General features: G+C 34.2%; 1 protein-coding gene across 1 annotated transcript; it reads left to right on the forward strand.

Moving 5' to 3' along the window:
- The first annotated feature begins 4055 nt into the window (after positions 1 to 4055).
- LOC146160325 (uncharacterized) lies at positions 4056 to 16090 on the forward strand. Its single transcript, XM_083385389.1, has 8 exons — positions 4056 to 6798; positions 8938 to 9037; positions 11788 to 11857; positions 12471 to 12605; positions 12675 to 12746; positions 13001 to 13034; positions 13118 to 13303; positions 15414 to 16090. The coding sequence occupies exons 1-8, from the start codon at positions 6627 to 6629 to the stop codon at positions 15683 to 15685; spliced, it is 1041 nt and encodes a 346-aa protein (XP_083241515.1). The 5' UTR covers positions 4056 to 6626; the 3' UTR covers positions 15686 to 16090.
- Positions 16091 to 21254: the final 5164 nt, after the last annotated feature.

The raw sequence follows: 21254 nt of genomic DNA on the forward strand, positions 1-21254 counted from the left end.
GTGGCAACTAGTAATATAGCAAGAATAAGGGGGAATCGATAAAAATATATATTAAGACCAACGACATAATAAAGTCAAATTCGCATTAATATACACAGCAGAATAAGATCGAAATCGTCTGAATAAGACCTGTCGGAATACGTCTTAAACTTATCAGAATAAGGCCTTATAACGCCTAAAACTGTGAGAAGAGGATATGGCACGTTTGGGGACCGTCAGATTGTGGGGGGTTTGCGGTTAGGTAAAATGCTTTAAAACATCCGTTGTGCAAACAAACTATGTGCGCAAATCGGTAGCTAAAACCCAGTAGAGACCCAGTTAAAAAAACAGCGTTTATTTGTTTTAAATCGGAAAAACTTAAAAAAAGGATATGTGACTCATGAGGCACATAAAGGAGATTCGAAAATTGCTCGAAAGAACGGCTTTGACGTCGTTATTAAAATAATTTGGTTTGTAGAGTTTGCTAGTCACACGAAAGATTCCATAGAATGCATATTGACTTTAGATTGAATAAATTTAAGTAAAACAGTTGAAAGTTCTGTGATTGTGACGTCAAAATGCCAGGCATTGTTTTAAATTTTGCCATTTTTTTATAGTTTGTTAAATTAAAAAGTAAGTTAGAATAAGGCAAATAACACGTTGCCAGCGTTATGATAAATGGAGTTGCATGCATCTTGAGGATTTGAGCTTGAATTGGGTAGATAACATATTTTTAATTTTAGTCAATTTTAAATTGATACTTCTATTAAATTGGTAATAAGTAAAATTAATTAGTAGCTTATACCCAGGGTTACCATCTGCTAAGACCAAAAAATAAACACGCTAGTACAAAAAATAAACACGCTTGGATAACTTGAGGCGAATCTAGGAACGCTTGTTGTTCTATGCCCCAAATGAACCTTTAAAGCGGCTTAATCGCGCAAAGCTAAAAAAAGAGTTTATTTGGAATTGGCGAAACTTCCGTGACGTATTTGCTTACCAAACTTGTTTAGTAAACAGTATATTGAGACAGTATATAGTAAAAAGTATATTGAATTCTAAAATAAGACAAACTAAGCACGTAACTCAAAAATAAGCAGACGGCGCTGAAGCAACTTAAAAAAAGCTACAGAGCCTGAGCTGAAGACAGAGCCAATGCTGTTTTACTGTGGCTCCACAGTCCTGATTTTAACTAGGTACCGTATACGTACAAAAATTACGTATGAGTCACAATGTTGTTTCTAGAATTTTTTAGTACACGTTAATAAAATTATTTTAGCCCAAAGGCGTCCTGCGTCTCATCCCACCCTCTAAAGCAGTGTTTCCCAACCTTCTTTACACTAGTGCCCCCTTGGGCTCAATATTATTTCATATCGCCCCCCTCATCTTGCTTTACAGTAAAGTATTATATCAATTGTTGTCTAACATCACATTGTCTTCACTTTCGTTTCTATTAGCTGTCAGTCATATTTTTTAGGTCGTCCCATTCACTAAGGAATTTATAGATACATTATTTCATAAGGTTATGTCATTACCAGGGAAAATTCAACTTTCTGCACAAATACTTTTTAATGAGGGGTCGGCGACCTTTTCTAGTCGCCAACCAAACTCACATAATTCCCGTATTGAAAAGCTATGGAGGGATGTTTATCAAAATGTAGTACGTTACCTGAAATAATAGAATTTCACAAATTAATTAGTACGATATCTACCATGAATTTTTTTTAAGTTTTTTTTTTTAACACAATATTCTAAAATTTCGACTTGTTTAAGGTGATTTATTAAAAGCCCAGATTAAACTAGTTAGAACAGAGTGGCTTAACATTTCCAGCATGCTATTGCTTGTTGAAGTGATTCTCACACTTTTCTGGTCGCGTACCACTCATAGTGTCTTTTTACAGTTGCCGCGTACCACCTGTTCAAAAGAAAACATTTCTATCAATTTTTTTACTTGTTATTAGCAAAAAATGAATCACGAAAACCTTGATATGGCGAGGACAAAGCAGAACTGACGACAGTCGTAATAAACTAAGTCTGCGTTAGTTTTCTTGAACGTTAATTCTATGCCATTTGCCATGTTGCTGTTTGAATTGCAAAGTAGCCATTTAATTATAAGTATTGCCATTACAATCGTTAACTAGAAGTTTGATTCGACATGTTGTTAAAATTCTAAACATGCTATGCCATTTGCCATGTTGCTGTTTGAATTGCAAAGTAGCCATTTAATTATAAGTATTGCCATTACAATCGTTAACAAGACGTTTGATTCGACATGTTGTTAAAATTCTAAGCTTGCTATGCCATTTGCCATGTTGCTGTTTGAATTGCAAAGTAGCCATTTAATTATAAGTATTGCCATTACAATCGTTAACTAGACGTTTGATTCGACATGTTGTTAAAATTCTAAACATGCTATGCCATTTGCCATGTTGTTGTTTGAATTGCAAAGTAGCCATTTAATTATAAGTATTGCCATTACAATCGTTAACTAGACGTTTGATTCGACATGTTGTTAAAATTCTAAGCTTGCTATGCCATTTGCCATGTTGCTGTTTGAATTGCAAAGTAGCCATTCAATAATAAGTATTGCCATTACAATCGTTAACTAGACGTTTGATTCGACATGTTGTTAAAATTCTAAACATGCTATGCCATTTGCCATGTTGCTGTTTGAATTGCAAAGTAGCCATTTAATTATAAGTATTGCCATTACAATCGTTAACTAGACGTTTGATTCGACATGTTGTTAAAATTCTAAACATACTATGCCATTTGCCATGTTGCTGTTTGATTTGCAAAGTAGCCATTTAATTATAAGTATTGCCATTACAATCGTTAACTAGACGTTTGATTTTTAGCCGTTTCACTTTCATTTGACGTGTTAAAATCCTGAAAATGCCAAGCAAAGTGCCAAGTTATTAAGTCATTTGCTTTTTTCTCATGCCATTCGCCAAGTTTCTCTTCAATTCAACATGTTATGAAAAACGCAGAGATGTTATTCGATGTTATCTCGTTTGATTTGTACGCGCCGTTTCCGCAAATAACAATTGTGACATTGTCACGTTAAAATCACCTGTTGTACGTTATAAGGTAGAGTTGCTGTCTTATTAGTTGGGTTTTGTATATTTCAACAGGGGGACATGGCCACCGTGCTATCTGACTCCACTAAATCGAAACTAAAACAAACTGCCATTGTAATTTAAAGAGCATACTGTCAGGTCGCTTATAGATTTATTGTACATTCACATAATTTTGCATAGCTCGCTTTCAATAAAAGACCTTACAGCGCAGTAAAAACACGTGTTGCCAGTAAGGCGTGCATTGTTGACTGTCTTGCAGTAGAAAGGACACGACTAACGTTGCATTCAAAGCGAATGTGTTGAGGATTAAAACTGGCCAGTTAACGAGCAGGATGCAGGGAAAGGAAATATACCAGAACGACACAGGCATTTGGCACACGCACAACGAACACAGTAATAACAAATACAGACGGTGGGACCTCTACAGTTTCAAAAGCTATTTTACTATTACATGTCTAAAAGTTGTAAATAAAATTTGTTTAGGTAATCACAAATAAGATATGTGAATTACAAAGTGAACAAATGGATTGCATAGTAGACGTTACAATCACCAAGTAGCTGTGTAAAAGTAAATCGCCAAGTGTTTGAATCATAAGTTGCTAAATGAACTACAATGTTGCTATTTCATTTAAAAAAATTATATGTGAATCAACGCTTTCGCGCCTTGGCCTAATAAATACTTCTTATTAAAATCCATAAAGTGGTATTTTTGCGGCTTTGGCTTTCCATAGAAAATGAATGAAGAGTTGTTCAAAATGTTCAAATTGACTTTTACTTCTGTATGGGTTTTAATATAGTTTTACTTCAATTACAGTCATTTGCATTTTTTTGATAGAGATCAGTGCTCGACGCAAGCTGACATAACCGAGTCGCGTGTAGCATGTCGCGTACGGCATAACGATACGCTGCAGTAAGATAAAAAAAAGTAATTTTGAGAAGAGAATAAATAAAACAATTTGCTTGCGCACCTCTGTGAAAATAAGTGCGCAAGTGCCAAAAATTTTGCACAAATGCAAAAAAAAGTCCACTATGGAAACTATGGCAATGCACCTGCGATTTTTTTTCAACAGACTAGACCTGCACCCCTAGAGAATAAATATGCATCTGGGTTTCCATATGCCTTAATTGTGGGGTGCACTTTTGACCTTAGTTACAACCAGTGACCCCAAATTTTTCGGCCCTGCGCCCGCAAGATCTCGTCGAGATTTGTCTTACTTTCCAGATGGGAGCACCCCAATTGGAAAGGGAACCCGTAAGGGTCCCCCAAAAAACAATTAAAATTTCTATTTTCTAATATTAAGTACAAGTATTGGTGATTTATAAGCATAAGATCACAAAGCAGAGAGTTCAGGGCTTAATCTTTTATTGGCGCTAAACAAGTACACAAGAAAAACACAAGCACGACAAAGGCGAACTGCGAACGTCACAATATTTTCTATAAAAGTCCTGATTGATAAGTTATTTTGCAGTACGAATGTGTAAAACTGAGAACTAATAATCTTTGTTGACCCAATTTAAAATTTTTGAAAGAATAGTAATACCCCAACAGGTACTTAGCGCAAATGTTAAGAAATTTAGAAACTTTGGTAAAGGGTCAAAGGTATTTTATGTAAGTACTCTTGCAAAATGGTGATCATGTGGGCTAAATTATTTGATTATCATTTAAAATCTGAAAAAAATAAATATATTTTTTTGATTGTGCACTTTTATGAAAATAACTGCAAAATAAATTATATCAGCGACTTGTGGCATGTATAAACTTGCACCGCTTAATTCTGTTTCGCTTATATAAATATCCTATTAACTGCCAAATTCAGAAAAAAAAAAATAGGGCCATCTATTTGGGTATCACGACTTTACAACTACTATTTTTGGGTCACACCAAGAAATAATCCTGATTTAGTAAGTAGTGGTGTTGTAAAGGTACCATGTCTTTTTACCAGAATTTAATCTGGTTTCTGTGGGTTACAGTTTGTTAATGGTGACCACTGGTTTATCGCGTTATACAATATTTTGGAAGAGGCTATTTAATGTTCAACCCAGTATCAAACTTCCAAAGTGCGAAAGTTCAATACAGGGCTAGAGAATTAGTATGCAACTCAGTAGTACAATATTATACAAACAAAGCCAAGATGTAAAATGTACTGTCTTAAAGAACTTTGAAAAATATTGGGTAAGAGAAAAATCAAAGAAGAAAAGTTCCCATAACAAAAAGTTCATTAAAATAAGATACAAAGCAAGTTGAAAAGTTTCCCTGAGAATAAAAGTTTTAGGTGTGTTACTTCTGGAGATACTACACATAACCTTTCGAGCTGCTTACTTCAATTTGGAGTTTTTAACCCGGTAACAAACTTTATAATTTAAAGTATTGTACCTGGCTTTAGCAATAAATCGCATTGTAATTTTTCAAATGTGTTGACAGCTGTGCAAATTTTGCAAAAAAAAATGTGTTGACAGCTCTGCAAATAACTCAAACTTACTGGTGATAGTTTAAAAGTGTTTGTGTGTACCCTAAAATCCAATTGATTTGCTTTTCCCGTCTCATTAAAATGCTCGCAACAACATAGATGGACAACGCTTAGACCAGTAGTTCTTAACGCTTTTGCTGCCACGCCGCCTTTGGGAATATTCCTGTGCCTTGCCCCCCCCCTCAGATTTTATTCAACATTCCAAAAGCAATTTGGTATTTTTCGACAAAAGCCGTCTCCGAGTTGCGCGAAGCGCAGAAAATTGTTTCAATTGAATAAACTTTAATATAGCTGACCTGATACATTTGACACACAAAAAATTGGTTGTGCGCGATATATTAAAGTTCATCAAGCTGATTTTGACAAACATGTTGCAAGACCATCGACTCCACAGTTATAAGGCAGCATAGAAACCACATAAAAATGTCGCCTGGATCACAAATATTAAACATTGCGTTAATCGTGTTTTAAGAGTGATGACAAAAAAATGTTCGCAGTTTTGTTGTTAAAGTTTGCAAAAACACACTTTGTGGAAAGAATTGCATGACGCATATAACCCCTGTGCACAACTTAGATCACCTTCAACCATATCATACTGTTCTGAACAAACACAGCCCAAATAGGCCGTAATAAGTAAAAAAAAACGAACAAAAACCTAGAAACTATTACAACATAGTAGGCTAGCCCAAAAGTTTGTAAATCGAAAAATCGCTAACCATGTTTCTTCAGTTACTTATTTACACATGATTGTGTAATTTTGATGTTAAGCATAGGACAGCATTAAAGCAGAATTAACACCAAACTAACGCTACATGGAACCCACCTCCCTGGTTAAGAACCACTGGCATAGAGACTAGTACGTAGTCCTTGCATAACAACACTGCATTGTTTGAATTCCAATTTTTAGTAAACTAAGTTTAACATACTTCTTTCATTTTAAAAAGTGTTTTTTTACCATCAATTAAAATATTTCTTAAACATGTAACCCATGTTGATTTAATAATGCAAACTCTTCTCAAGTGAATAAAACTGTTCTGTTGTGTTAACATTTGGGTTTTCTATATTAACAGTTTTGAAAATTTGTGTTCATTTATTGTGAATGTCAATCATTAATATGGAAAGACTCTCCTTTATGGATCGATGCAGAGTAGTATGCCTGTACTACATAAAAGAAGTTAGCAAACTTGATGACAACTTGCCACCAGATAAAGAGCAAGTTATCCTTAATATTATTGACAAAGAAATTGAATCTGTTCAATTTAATACACATGGTATACTATTGAATATATTGGTAAAAGATTTTTGAACTAATATGCTAAGTCATGATTTTCTAAATTTTATACTAACTCGTACCACATAAAAATTGCCACGTGATTCAAAATCCCTGTTTATTCGCTTTATTTGACAAATACAGTCAGCACCTGACTGTTTTAGGCATACAGTACAGTAGATATAATTGAGTGTAGCTGGTAAAGGACTAATAATGTAGTAGTACCGGCGATGTAGTTTCACATAGGGTTGTAAAGGGGTGGAAAGTTTCCAAGAATTTTAAGGGACCCTGGAATAATGGGAATATTGGGAATTTTCAAATTTGGCATTTATTATGTTTAAAACCTTTGTTTAATATTTCATCAACCCCCAAAAAATATTAAAAACCTATCTTGGGCATTTCTAGACGAGCAAGTGGAGATGCTAACCGGCAGGAACTAGTAACGACTTTGTAACTCACAAAACAACAAATGTTAAAGATTTAGCTACAGTAAGCTGGGGATATTTTGGCCCAGACCGGTCTTAGCTGTTTTTGTATGTAAAAAAACAGATTTGGTGAAACAGATTGGCCACTTTTATTTTGACCTAAAAAAATTTTTTTTGACTTTATTTTTTATTAAATTTTGACTTAACGAAATTGCTTATTTGTAGAGGCCACAGTTCCTCCTTGAATTGATGCCAGTTATCCAAACATAATATTTTGTTGAAAAAGTCGTTGTTTTATGGATTATAAAAGTCCGTCGTGTTTTTGGCGATAGATTTAGCTTTCTTAAGCATTTTTGTATTACAGAATGTCAGTGGGCTATTCCTAAAATTCAAACTGTTGATCTTCGAAAACACCACGTTTATGAATAGGAAGTGTTTTATAAGAATTATATAAATAAGTAACAATAATTAAAAAAATTTGCAATAAAAGTTACTGCTGATCCAAGTCGGCATTGCGACATATTTCTTGCTTTTATGGGTTAATATGGTTTAATTGTGTCACAGTTCCTGATTTACAATGCTTCCACAACATTTTATACAAAAATTACTCTCAAGAAAAACAAAAACTTTTTTAAAACCCATAATGTGACAAATTATGACTTTATTAAAAATGTCGACTTTATTGTAAATTTTGACTTTATTTTGACCTATAAACTTCTTGTAAACAATTCCCTAGGTGCTGAAAACAACTTTATTCTTTGATTCGTGGACAGATGAGGTCCTTTAAAAATTTTGACTTTATTGACTTTTGCGGGCCCTAATGATGATTCATTTTTGCAGTTAATAAACTAAAACCATGTGTTTGTATGTTCTTAAGTATTTTAGTTATACATAGTACTTTTAATCTAAACAGTATAAGGCCATTATTTTCCTGTTTCAATATCAAAATAAGATTGTTTTAAAAGTTTTCTAAAATTCCCAAAATTTCCGTTAATTCCCAAAATTTCCATGGAAAGTTTCAGCTCTGAAAATTCCCGGGAATTTTGCAACCCTAGTTTCACGATAGTTATCTAATTGAGTTTTGCATGGTTAAACAAAATGAAACAATCCATTATGCTAAGATGTCACACTGTGCTATATCCCATGATTACAAAAAATGAATGTGCCAATTAACAAGTAACTAAACAGTAATGTTATGTGTAGCATAACATCTTCGTCAGAGGGAGAAACATACTGCGAAAATATAGTTTTAAATGGCGTAACAGTTTTACTTATGCCTAAACGTTGCCCTTTGTGTCACTGATTGTGGCTGAAATATTCTACTTTAAACAGTATTGATGGGTCATATACTCTTTTGCAGAAATAAATTGATATATTGGTTTGCCAATATTCTGCTCTTACTGATATATCCGTATCTGTAATTTGGGCTGGTATTTTTGCCAATATTTTGCTTTAAAAACAAACAAATTTCTTATTTTTTGAACTTGCAAATTTCTTATTATTTTCATTGCTTACTGATTTAACATAGCCTACAATCAGTTCACAATGTTCAGCAATCAGGATAAAGCGAAGTTAATGTACATAAAGTTGAACTGTTAAATAGCCTGACAGACAATCTTAAAATTATTACTATATTCCTGGTATGTAGTGACTATTAAATATTAATAAAACTATGATACTTATTCATGTTAACTAAAAATAATCGTATTATATAGATTTAATCGCGGCTGCCAAAAGTTTATCATTGATGCAGCAAGTTCCTGGAGATGTCTCTGCAGAAGTTTTTGCTAGTGCAATTGCGGATTTAACAGACAGGTAAAACATCTGTGGGACTGCCTCAAGGGTAAATAGTTCGATGGCCTGAAGTTTATCGATAAATTGATCATAATTGTAATTAAAAACCACAGCATTTTGCACTTGTGTTGCTAATAAAATTATTTATTGTTTGCGGGTAATTAGACAGGCACTGAAGATTTTAAAAGTTTTTTTCCTTGTTAAAATATTATGCAAATTTTGCTGAAATGTAATCAAAAACTTGTTTGAAATTATTGTTTTTTGTAAATTAAAAATATAAAATAATATATTCATTGAAGAAAAATCATCAATAATAAAAAAATCACTTTTTCAATTTGAGCTATGTTATAAATGGTAACAACCTAGAACAGGGTGGTCCAAACCCAGGCCCGCCAAACATTTTTGATTTATTTAAACTTTCCGCAACCATTTAAGTTTTACAGTGATAAATAACAAAAGTCTCAAAAATAATAAACGCGAAATATATGCGGGGCCTCTAACCCCACTTTGGTAAACAGTAGGCTACACTAGGCTGGCTATTTTGCCATTGCCTACAACAGCCTTTAAATCAAACGTGTTTTGTGCGTCATAAACGCTTAATACGAATAAAAGTAATAATGACAAAATAGTGGGCATTTTGTAATGTCAAAGTAACATAATTAGGGAACCACAGATTGAATAATACAGATCACAGCACTGCTATCTCTGCGTTAGTTTTTAAAAATGAGTGCAAAAAGAAAGTTGACTAATTCAAATAGATTTTTTAACTCGATATGGGAGGAAAAGTACTTGTTTGTTGAGACCAAAAATAAACCACAATGTCTGATATGTTTACAAGTTGTGTCAATTACTAAAGAATACAATTTAAAATGCCATTATGAAACTTGTCATCAAAATAAATATGAACAATACGAGGGCGCTGCAAGGGAAGCCGTTTTAAAAGACTTAAAAAGCAGATTTAAAAACCAAATAAGTTGTATTACCAACTTTGAAAAATAAATACTTCTGACCAGAAGGCATCTCCAGTTTCTCTGATGCTAGCTAATGGTAAAGCTTTCAGAGACGGAGAACTTGTAAAGAAATGCTCAATAAAGATGGCACTCGCGTTTGGCAACGAAAAAATGGCCAAACAATTTGAAACTGTGCCCCTTTCTCATCAAACTGTTGCACGGAGGGTAATGGAAATAAGTGAACATGTGACTTCAAAGGTTAAAAGTATAGTTCACAAATGTAAATATTTTTCCTTGGCTTTAGACGAAAGCACTGACATATGCGATATTAATCAGCTTCTAATTTTTATCCGCACTGTCGACAGCGATTTCACTATTCATGAAGAATTACTTATGGCAGCTTCACTTCATGGGACAGCAAAAGGTTCAGATATTTACAACAGTCTTGTATCTGTTGCCAATGCATACGGTGGCTTTGAAAAGTGTTCCAGTGTTGTGACAGATGGTGCTCAAGCAATGGCCGGATGCAAAACTGGACTAGTTGGGCTGTTGAAAACCAATGGCGTAAATTGCCCAACATTTCACTGTATTATCCATCAGGAACTATTGTGCACTAAAGTCTTGCAAATGAGTGACATTATAAGTAGTGTAATGGCAATAGTAAACGCCATCAGAGGTGGAAATAAAGCCCAAAGGCGCAGAAAATTTATTAGTTGCCTAAATGAGTTAGATGCTCAATATGATGACGTTTCACTCTATTTGAAAATTCGTTGGTTAAGTGCAGGAAACACTTTTTTCTTTACGAAAAGGAAAATTAAGTGTTTTCTACGCGAAGAAGTAAAGGGAATGGAAAAATACAAGATTCTTTTAAGCGATGAAAAATTTATCGCATCGCTGGCATTTTTAACAGATTTTACCGGTCATCTGAACATTTTGAACAAAAAGATCAAATTATTAGTCAACTTTTCGGACATGTTGAAGCTTTTCGCAGGAAGCTAAAATTATTTCTGGACAACCTCCAAAATAATCTTGTTACTCATTTTCCATCATGTCAATTATTACTTGAAGAGGGAAAAACTGTAGAGTTTTCTTCTTTTGCAGAGATACTTCTCAACGTGAAAAAAGAATTCGATGACAGATACGCTGAATTTAATTTAATCAAAGAAAAAATTGAACTCTTTAATAACCCCATGGAAATAAAAATTGAATCTCAGCCAGCTGAATTCCAGTTAGAGTTATGCGATTTGCAGTCAAATATTTTTCTCCTATCCAAAAAGAATGAGAGAAATGAAGATTTTTGGAAGCTTGCCAACAAAGAGAACTTTCCAAATTTAACGGATTTTGCTTTAAGGATGTTGTCGATGTTTGGGAGCACCTATATTTGTGAAAGTGCCTTTTCCGTTATGAAAAGACTGAAATCTAATACAAGGAACCGGTTGGGAGATGAGACATTAGATGCCTGCTTGCGTTTGTCAACTACTGATATAGATGTTGATGTTGACGAATTATTGAAAAAAAATTAATAAACAAAATAGCAAATGTGTTTAAATGTACTCCATTTATTCAAAAAAACATTTGGGGTTTAACTGTTAAATAAACAATTTTTTAAGCACTGATGTAGTCTTCTATGTGTGGCCCGCGAGCAAGTCGCCAAAAAAAATGTGGCCCACGATGCTGTCAACCTTGGACCACCCTGACCTAGAATGTATAACACAAGTCATTCTGCACAAGCTAAAGCACATGTTTCTGTGGCTAAACATTATTTTGAAAGAGAATGCATTATTTAATGATTGTTAGACTAAGAAAACATTTTTTTTTCAGTGCTATTGATGAAAGTACTTTTCGGTTAACTGTTTCTAAATTTCTTGAAGTTATACAATCATGGGATCATGTGAGTAACAAGGCTAAATATACAGTGTACTGTATAACAGTATATTTGTTTTTTTAACAGTATCACTCCTATTCAAAAACTGTAGTTTGATGAATAACCTCATCAGACCAAAATAAACCAATAAACAACTAGTTCCAGCATGGTCCAAATACAGGCCTGTGGACTCTTTTTTTCATTAGCCCCCAATTTTATTTTTATCGGGAAAAAAGGATTAATGACAACCAAAATTGTATTTTTCTTTCATATTAATTATTTTTTATCAAATTGGTTTTTGGCACATAAAATATATATTTTTAGAATATTAGCAATTAGTGTATCAGGAAGCGTTACAGATCCTGCATGCAACATTGACCCATTATACAAAACAAATTGCTTTTGAATAGCCCTAGAAAAAGTATAGTTGGAATATGCTGGTTTAGACTGTCTGTGCAACCTTATTTGGTTTTAGACTGGCTTGCTAATCTCGTTTTATTTATTTTACTTGATTTTTGTATATCCACTATAGTTTTTCAAAAGTTTGCCAGTTGTCACATGATTTCTGATAAATAAATTAATGACAAAACACATTACTGTTGTTTCTAGCAAATGATTGTCGTTGATGTTTTACTTTCAGATTGCTCTTATCTTCTATTTCACATATTGTCTGATTTGTAAGCTTGATGCATCTGACCTAATTAATGTTTTGGATGCAAGTACAAGATTTTGCCGATCGGATGCTCGTATTTTTATCGAGGAAAAGGGTGGATGGGTAATTAGAATAGCCGCAAATTAAAGCAAAATAAGTTAACTTAGAAAGTAAATTGTTTTTATTTTCCAGGAAAATGTTGCAAGCCAGCTGAGCTCAAGTGGAATACTTTCTAGTCTAGTGATGGTTCACCAACCAGATGATGTGTGACTTTTTAAATTTAAGCTTAAGGGTGTTAAAACAATTGATCAAAGCAGTAAACACTATTGATACACTTTTTTCAAATGATATTATACTATTTTGTTTACAGCCAGGACTAAGTGATATGTTTATTTCATTTAGATTTTGCTTTTAAATAATAGGGCACTACCTCATACTGTAACATGAAATTTAAAATGACACGAAACAATAATTTGTTTATTTTTAATCTATTTTAAACTGTGGTTGATATTTTGTAGGACATGGAGATGGAATCGAGTCATTTTCCAACAGGTAGTTAGTGTATTATTGTTTTCACCTTATTTAATTAAATTGAAAAAATAGTGTACAAGTCACCAAATATATCTACACAACAGAACCTCTTCAAATTGTTCCTTCACCGCCTGATTCACCTCCATTTTCATTGGTGACTGCAAATGTTGATGATGAGCAAGAAAGTTTAAACTCTGCAACTCCTCCAGAACTTGTTGAACGACCCCCTATGACCAGTTCATTAATGCAAATGATGGGTGCTGGTGATGTTCCTGATATTGAAAACGCAGGTAATTTATGTATTTTTTTTTTCTTTCAACAAACTAAACATTGCTTTACATAGTTATTTTTAATATAACTTGGTGACAATATCAAGCGGAGGCAGATCCTGTGAGGGTTAACCCATTGTTTTCTCTTTTGTGCCAATGGTTTTTCAAGGGGGGAGTATGACAGCCTAATTTTTATCAAAGTTCTTGTTTACTGAAGGGCCATTCCGTGTCAATTCACACAGTCAAGAAATTCAACCTCTCCGATTTTCCTTAAATTTTACACACCTTTTCGCTATCCTATATAATGAATACCTGCGAAATTTGAGCGTAATTTGTCGACAAATGCCAGAGTTATGAAGATTTTTGTTTGGGGGGGTCTGCCGAGGGGGCACAATTTTTCTATTTTGGACCATGTTTGACGCCCTATTACTGCTAAACTAAATAAGGTAACAACTCTTTTTTACAGGTGATGGTACTTCTACCAAATATTAAAAAAACAACATAGTTTAGATTGTCACTCTGAAAGGTCAAAGGTCATAGATATCCAAAGTTGGCCTTTCCGAGCACTTGGCTAAATTTTTCTCTAATTTTGAAACCTCGCCAAGACCCAATTTTTTATTGCAATTGGCTAAAAATGGGTTGAAATGTTGTTTATAGAATTCTCTCTTAACTGCGAAAATTTCACTATAAAATATTAAATGGATTGGAAGATATTTATTGTGAAACATAAGTAAAAACAAAAAAAAAAAAAAGTGGGGTCCTTTTAATATTCCGGTTACCCATGACCCCGGTGAAAATTTGCACTGAAATTTTGTCCACATTTACTAAGATATGACAAGTCTACCATGCAAAATTAATTCATGGTTCTCAATGTTTTCTGATAGAAATTCTGTGTCAAATTTGGACAAAAACGCGAAAAATTACAAATGAAAAAAAATTAAAATGTATTTGTAATTGTGTTTTCACTATTGTTACCTCACAAAACACAAGTGCTACACTTGATAATTGTAATGTACAAGTGTACAACTTAATAACTGGAATATTTTTCTATTTTTTATCATATTACTGTATGATTTAAAAAAAATCATGCATTTCTCGCCAGGCACGCTGTCACATTTGTTGTGCTATGTAAAACCTTATTTACTCATTTGTTGTGCTATGTAAAACCTTATTTCCTGAAATGGCAATGAATTTAAACCTAGCAGCAAACTATAACTCAATTTTATACAATTCAAAATTGTAAAATAATAACTTGATTGTGACATAGATGCTGACATAATTACATTTGGCAAGAGTTTCGCTAAATTAAGCCAATGGGGGTGCTGACCCAAAGTTTGAGAACCCCTAAAATAGAGGTGGTCATTTTTTTAGTTTAAATGCAATATATTGTTAAATGTTACAAACAGTTAGACGAACACACCAGTTTTTTTATCTTTTATAATAAGTTTAAGCAATAGGCTCATATTAATGGAACGAAATTAACTGAGCATCTAAAAGCCTGGATGACTTTATTAAATCAGTGTGTGACCCCTTTCTTGCTTTGAAGACCCATTGCTTCATTAGCAATTCATAAAAAATATACTAGAAACAAAATAAAGAAATTTTAGCTTATGATGAAGGTGTAATATTACTTGATTATTTGTGGAGCCATCCATTTTGTATTATTTTTGTGCAGCCGGACCATTTTTTAAATGTGTAGAGGTGAAGCTGCGAAATTTTTATCTGCTCTAGCTCAAGGGAATTTTAAATTGCTCTAATGAAAACTACTAAACAGTTTATTGTGACAAATGTAACTTATGTTAGCCTGTGATGAAGCAAAAACTACATCTACGTAGCTGTAGCCGGAGCCTATGCTGTTTTACTTTGGCTCCCTACTCCTGCTTTAAATTGAGTGTATTTAATTAAGAAAAAACGAGAACAACTGTTATTTTAATGTTGAATGGTGTTAGTGTAAAAACACTTTTCAATAAAAATATACAAATGTACTTATGTACTTCGTAAAATAATACCATAATTAGAGTTACTGCATAAATGCGGAGTATTTTATTAATTGAAAATCATTTATTATTCATAAACGCACTTTCACAACGGTAATGTCTGGCCTTCTTTGATTGAAGTTCTATAGTTTTAGGTGGAAGTAGTACCAATATCGAATTTGAAATGGTCGCGTCGATCACAAACAAGAAATCAGACAAGATTGCAGAACCTGTTTATATCGAACCATCAAAACCAGCTCGCCCTGAGTCTCCATCAAAACTGAATCAATCGGCTGAACAACATCACGCGGCCCCGAAAGATAACGGAGAAGTTGTGAGCGTGATAGATTACATTCCGCATATTACCGTGGGAGTTGCTGCTGCCGCTGCTTGCATTGGTTTTTTTATTTTAAAGAAAAACACATAGCTTAATATTTGCATATGTGCAATTGTTTTCCAGCGTTTTTGTCCACATATTTTCGAGAAATTATAATTTTGTCCAAGCAAACTTTGTAGGTTACTATGTACATCATTAGTATTTATGTTTGTTATTTGTATTAGTAATAATTGTCTATTTAGTTTGCCTCTAAGTTATGCATTTTCTTTTGAAGTCTTTGTCCTCGAGATATCTATGTTGTTTTGTTAGAAAAACTTGCAAATGGCAAACCATCGGGGCTTATAACCATGACTATAACGAAATCAAGCATGCAATGAATTGATTTCTTGATAAACTGCCCTTATTGGTGCTTTCATTTGTTTGTACTTGTTCTTTATTGAGAAAGGTCATTTTTTTCCGTGGTACTGTGAATTTGGTTGTTATTAAAGTCTACAAATCGAAGTGTGTTTGTCGTTAACGCTAATTTTATTTTAACATAATTCAGGTATAGGTTACTCGTCGCTTATTCAATGATTTCCAATAGGCGATTAGATATTTTAATTAAAAATAACTTTGCACAAATCAGATTCTTAAATATAATAATAATTTTAGCTTAGATATGACAATGAACCATTCAGCTGCACTGACGCTTCAGAACGAAAATTTGGCTTCGAAATGTTTCCTCGTTTTTTTTGGCTTCGAAATGTTCCTCGTTTTTACGTTTTGGCCTAGTTTATAAAATGTTTTTAGCCTGTATTATTTGGCCTACTTTTATAAATTATTTTTAGCCTTGAATTATGACGCAACCTGTAACTATTGAAAAATGTGAAGAAAATTCTGAAAATTTTTATACGCTATGAAATATACTCTTCTCTTAAACCAAAATCCTTGATCCGGCATTTCCACACAACAAAGCAATGAAATTATATTTTGTTAGTGGGTCCGCTTTGCCCGGTGAAAAAATCAACTAAAAAGGTTAATTTATTCAGAAGTTATGCCTTTTAATGTTATTTTTAGCATAGTAACCTACACTGATATTTCTTTCGGATGCTACCCTACCCATCAAAATATATTTTATAAAACTCGTAAAATAGGAATTATCCCTTAAGGGCAGCGCCAGATTAACCACTACAGCCATTGGGCCCTGGAAAAATTCTGCCCTCAATTTTTTAAGGAAAATTTGTGAGGGCTGATATAAATTTTTGTAAGGCTTATAGTGCCAGTGCAGCAGCGCCTGTTATAGATAGGCGTTGAGTGCAGTACAGATTTTGCCTAAAAACGAATGACTGAGTCGAGTCAAAATGTGCCTTATGTGTGAATAGATAAACAAATCGTTTTATTTATGCTGCAAACGAGTTAAGAACTATTTACGTTATGTGCTATACTTTTTAGGGGAAACACAATAAAACCTAAAACGCAACAATATACCCAAAGCAGAAATATTTATAAACCTATAGTATTAGAACAGGGGTCGGCAACCTTTTTCTAGTCGCAGGCCAAAACCAAACTTAAAAAGGTCTCTGCGGGCCGCACAAAATGATAACCAAGAATTGTGTTAATAAAATGTTAGAACAACCTCGGGGTAATTTTGCACTTAAAAACGTGTTTAATTACATTTACAGAGGCATTAAAGTGTTGACGCAAAGCGAGTGAGAAGTGTAATAAAACTACTTTGATGAAACGCGATGACATTTAAAGTTAATATGTAGCTCAGTGTTTGTTAACTGTTTCAAGTCGAGGTGCACCTGTTTCAAGTCGAGGATACCGGTATTTCTTTTACATTTTTTTGCCAGTTTTTATTACATTGCCGAAAATAGAAAAATAATAATAAAAAATGTATATCCAATATTTTTTAATACTTTTTCCCATTTTGCGCTACATACCTGGCAGCCTTGCACGGCGCAACGGTAAAGAAGCGCTGATCCAGTTAAAAAGCCAGCATCAAAACGTAAACAAACCGTACGTATAATGAACATTCGCACAAAGCGCGAAAATTTTTCGCAATAAGGTAGTTAAAATAGTCAAAAAGTAAGTGAAATAGACTAGTGTCTAATTTGTCAAACAGGCGGCGGGCCGGATGAATTACATCGGCGGGCCGGATCCGGCCCGCGGGCCGTAGGTTGCCGACCCCTGTATTAGAACAACAATATAAATGCCTAATACGCGGATTACTGTCCAGTACAGAATAAGACCGAAATCGCCTGAATAAGATATAAATCTGTCGAAAAATACGCCCTAAACTCATCGGAATAAAGCCTAAATGGTCAAAATAAAGAACTGAACCTGTAGCGAGAGGGTATGGGTCGATCGGGGGCTGTAGGTCTGGCATCGGCCGTTATAGTGTCAACATTTTAATGCCCTAGATTGACCGGCGCCGTTAAGGCGCCTCTGTTTTTGCATTGGATTTTTAGCCCTGCTTGGGATTATTGGTAGTTAATGGGTGGGTTAGAAAATGGCTAAGAGTTTGTGTGGGGAACTAGTGATATACTTAGGGGTGAGGTTTGAGGTTAAGTAAAGTGTTGTTTATGCCTGATTCTGGCATCTAGGTCTTATTCCGACTGGTTTTGGACTTATTAGGTATTTATTAGGTATTAGTCCTATTTTGGTCTTATTCCGAAGTGTGTTTTATTCCAACGTTTATGTTGTTCTTATTTCAGGCTTATTGCAGGAGTCCTTAAGCATAGAGAGTAATATTGTTAGAGGTTTGAATGTCAAAGACATCAATCATGAGGTTGGTTCACACTAGACTCGCCTGGTGTTAACGTGGCAGCGCTTTAAGTGTGAACTGGACGAAGCTAGCATTTTGCGCCAGACGCTTACACTAGAAGACGCTAACGTTGAATGACACTTAATTACATTTATACATGTTTTTACGTTATGTTTATGTTATTTTGCCGTAATTAATTTCAATTTTTTCAAGTATTTTTTTTCAAATGACAAACTTTATAATATACTTTGACGCAGAATATATTCGGATGTCTATCTCTATACCTGCTATCTTCGCAACCAGTGTGCTGTGAGACCATGCCGGGATGTACACCAAGACGGGCATTTTTGACCGTATGCAATAAACCAAGTGCAACTGGCCAAAGTACAAATGTCAGATTTAGTTATCCGAATGTTTTATAATACAACCCAATTCGCTATGGAAGAATGTACAATTTTGGGGACAAGAACAGCTAGCGATATCTTGGGAGGAACATAATTCCGCAATATTATAAGGTAAATAAATTGAATAACATGCTGTATTTTTTTTTCTACTTATTTATAGGCGCGTAAGATGTTAAGAGTTCATGTTGTATAATTTAATACTGCTATTTTAATTTGCATTTTTTTGGTTTATGTCGACAAAAAAAATTTACAAAGGACTAAATGATCACATGCTGCTCGTTATTGTCGCAAAGTTCTAACATTCTATTAATTTCATACCCTGCGTTTTGTTATAGCGCTTTCGATTGTGGTACCCTGCAGCATACAAGCCTTATGCAAGCGTTGCTCGCGTTAGTATTTTGCTAGCGGTGTTAAGGCGCAGTAACTAATATTAGTTTACGTTGAAATGGTGATTGTATTCTGCCCATTAATACCCGTGCGTGTATTTTGTTTTTGTGTACCGCTTAACTTCAGATTTCATAAACCTCGTGCAAGGATGACGTACAATATCGTAAATCGTTCCTAATTAAAAAAAGAATAATAGTTATAATAGCATTTGTCATACAAGTTGTAATGGCCATTGCTAAGTCGGATTTGACGTCGGAACTCGACGGATTTATACTGGGCAATCGCAATCGAGTTAGGTCCGGCATGCACAAGCGCTGTACCACATTCGGAAGGCCGCCACACAGTTAAGCGTAACGGTGTAGCATATGGGAGAATATTTTCCATCTATTGTGTGTGAATATAGCCTATGATACCCATATGAGTGGATTGTATATATATTTACCTGATTTGTGTTACGTAAATGGGTGGAAAACAGGTTGTCTATATAGTTGGAGCCGGATTAACTTCATCTTGGTGTTTTGTTTGCTTTCAAACAACAATAATAATCCTGTTTCCCAGTAGCCTACTTGTGCGTTTTAAAATGAGGCAACCATAGATTAAACGTACTGTGAAACCTTCTGTTCTGGAATTAACCAATCCTTTAAACCTTCTTGAGCCTCGCAACTGCATTAAAAATGCAGCAAAAGAAAAGTTCATAGTGATGCTTGGAAATAAACAGCAGAACAACAATTTATTCACTTCGATTTTTTTTTTATATCTGGGCTTGTTTGGATTAGCATACTTGATATTGGGGCTGTATTGTGCTTAAAGCAGCCACAGACAAATAGTTTTACATTCCTATTAATTACATAACGAGTTTTACTACACAACGGGTTTTATTAATTGTAGTCTATCACAATATAGGCTATAAGTCAATCACGATGAAAAATTCGAACTAATGACTTGACTTAAGTGCACTCAAGTCACTATTTTCAAATGACTCGAATTGACTTAAGTATTTTAGTCTAAATGACTTTCCTTGACTTGACTTAAGTCTTTCGAGTAAATCACTTGATTTGACTTAAAGTCTTTCAGAAATGAAGTTCAATAAAGCATTTTTTAAATTGGTTTATTTACTTGAGTTATTGCTCATAATCGGACGAGTTGATCAGTTAAGGCTTTAATTTGTATGACAAGGACTTGACGAAATTAACTTGCTCTATTTATGACTTGACTTGGGCAACCGATGACTTGGACTTTGTTATTTATTCGAAAAGACTTGACTTGAACTTAAATCATTTCACAATGACTTGTTTACAACCAGTGGCGTAGTTCGGTATTTTGAGCCCCGGGTCAAACTATAAAAAAAAATTGGCGCCCCTTCTCCATGTTTAATCACATTTTCTATTACTTTAACATAGTATATCTTACCGCTTACTTTATACGGAAAAACAATTTAAATTTTAAGAGAAGATTGTATTTAAAGAAGAAGCAGTCTCATTTTGACCTTAACACCCGGGGACATAATATGTACCCCATTACCACACAGTTCGTATTTTAAACGGTTGTTAACAGGCACATTGCTGTATGGCACAGGCACATTGCATTGCTGTACGGGGAATTAACAATTCGTCATACCTGACAGTCTTATTGTTTTCTGGTGGTGTAAAATGCTTGTTAGCGGTGCCGTATACTCGCAGCTCTTATGTTTCTTAGAGACGTTATGTATTGGCACATGAAAAGCGTTCTCTCTAAAGTGGCATTGTTAATACAATACTTGCAAAACAATTTGTGATGTTGTTGACACCACAGCTGCATGGCTACACAGCTACACAGAAACCATGTAAAGAGTTTCCAATCAAGCACAAATAACATGCACTAGTGCAGTGGTTCTCAACCGCCGGTCCGCGTCAACTTTTCTGCCGGTCCGCCAAATATATTACATTTTATATCTCAATTGTAAAATGCAAGATGTTAAAAACTTGTTCACTAAATTAAGAACTTCGCCAGTTCCGTAATTTGCAGCATTGTGACGTAACATAAAGTTAATTGTCTACTTTGGATTTACCGTACGTTACAATGCGCAGTGTTGTGCCCAACTGTTTATAAGTAGGCTACACGTCGTTGAAGTCTTCTACTTTAA

The sequence above is a fragment of the Ascidiella aspersa genome, chromosome 3 (assembly GCF_963924565.1).
Source record: "Ascidiella aspersa chromosome 3, kaAscAspe10.2, whole genome shotgun sequence".
Taxonomy (NCBI): Eukaryota; Metazoa; Chordata; class Ascidiacea; order Phlebobranchia; family Ascidiidae; genus Ascidiella; species Ascidiella aspersa.

What these genes read in the sequence shown, in the direction of transcription:
- LOC146160325 (XM_083385389.1), top strand. Translation starts at nt 6,627, where the DNA reads ATGTCAATCATTAATATGGAAAGACTCTCCTTTATGGATCGATGCAGA. An exon ending in TGGTTCACCAACCAGATGAT is followed by an intron (nt 12,747 to 13,000) that starts GTGTGACTTTTT and finishes GATATTTTGTAG; the next exon opens with GACATGGAGATGGAATCGAG. An exon ending in ATCGAGTCATTTTCCAACAG is followed by an intron (nt 13,035 to 13,117) that starts GTAGTTAGTGTA and finishes TCTACACAACAG; the next exon opens with AACCTCTTCAAATTGTTCCT.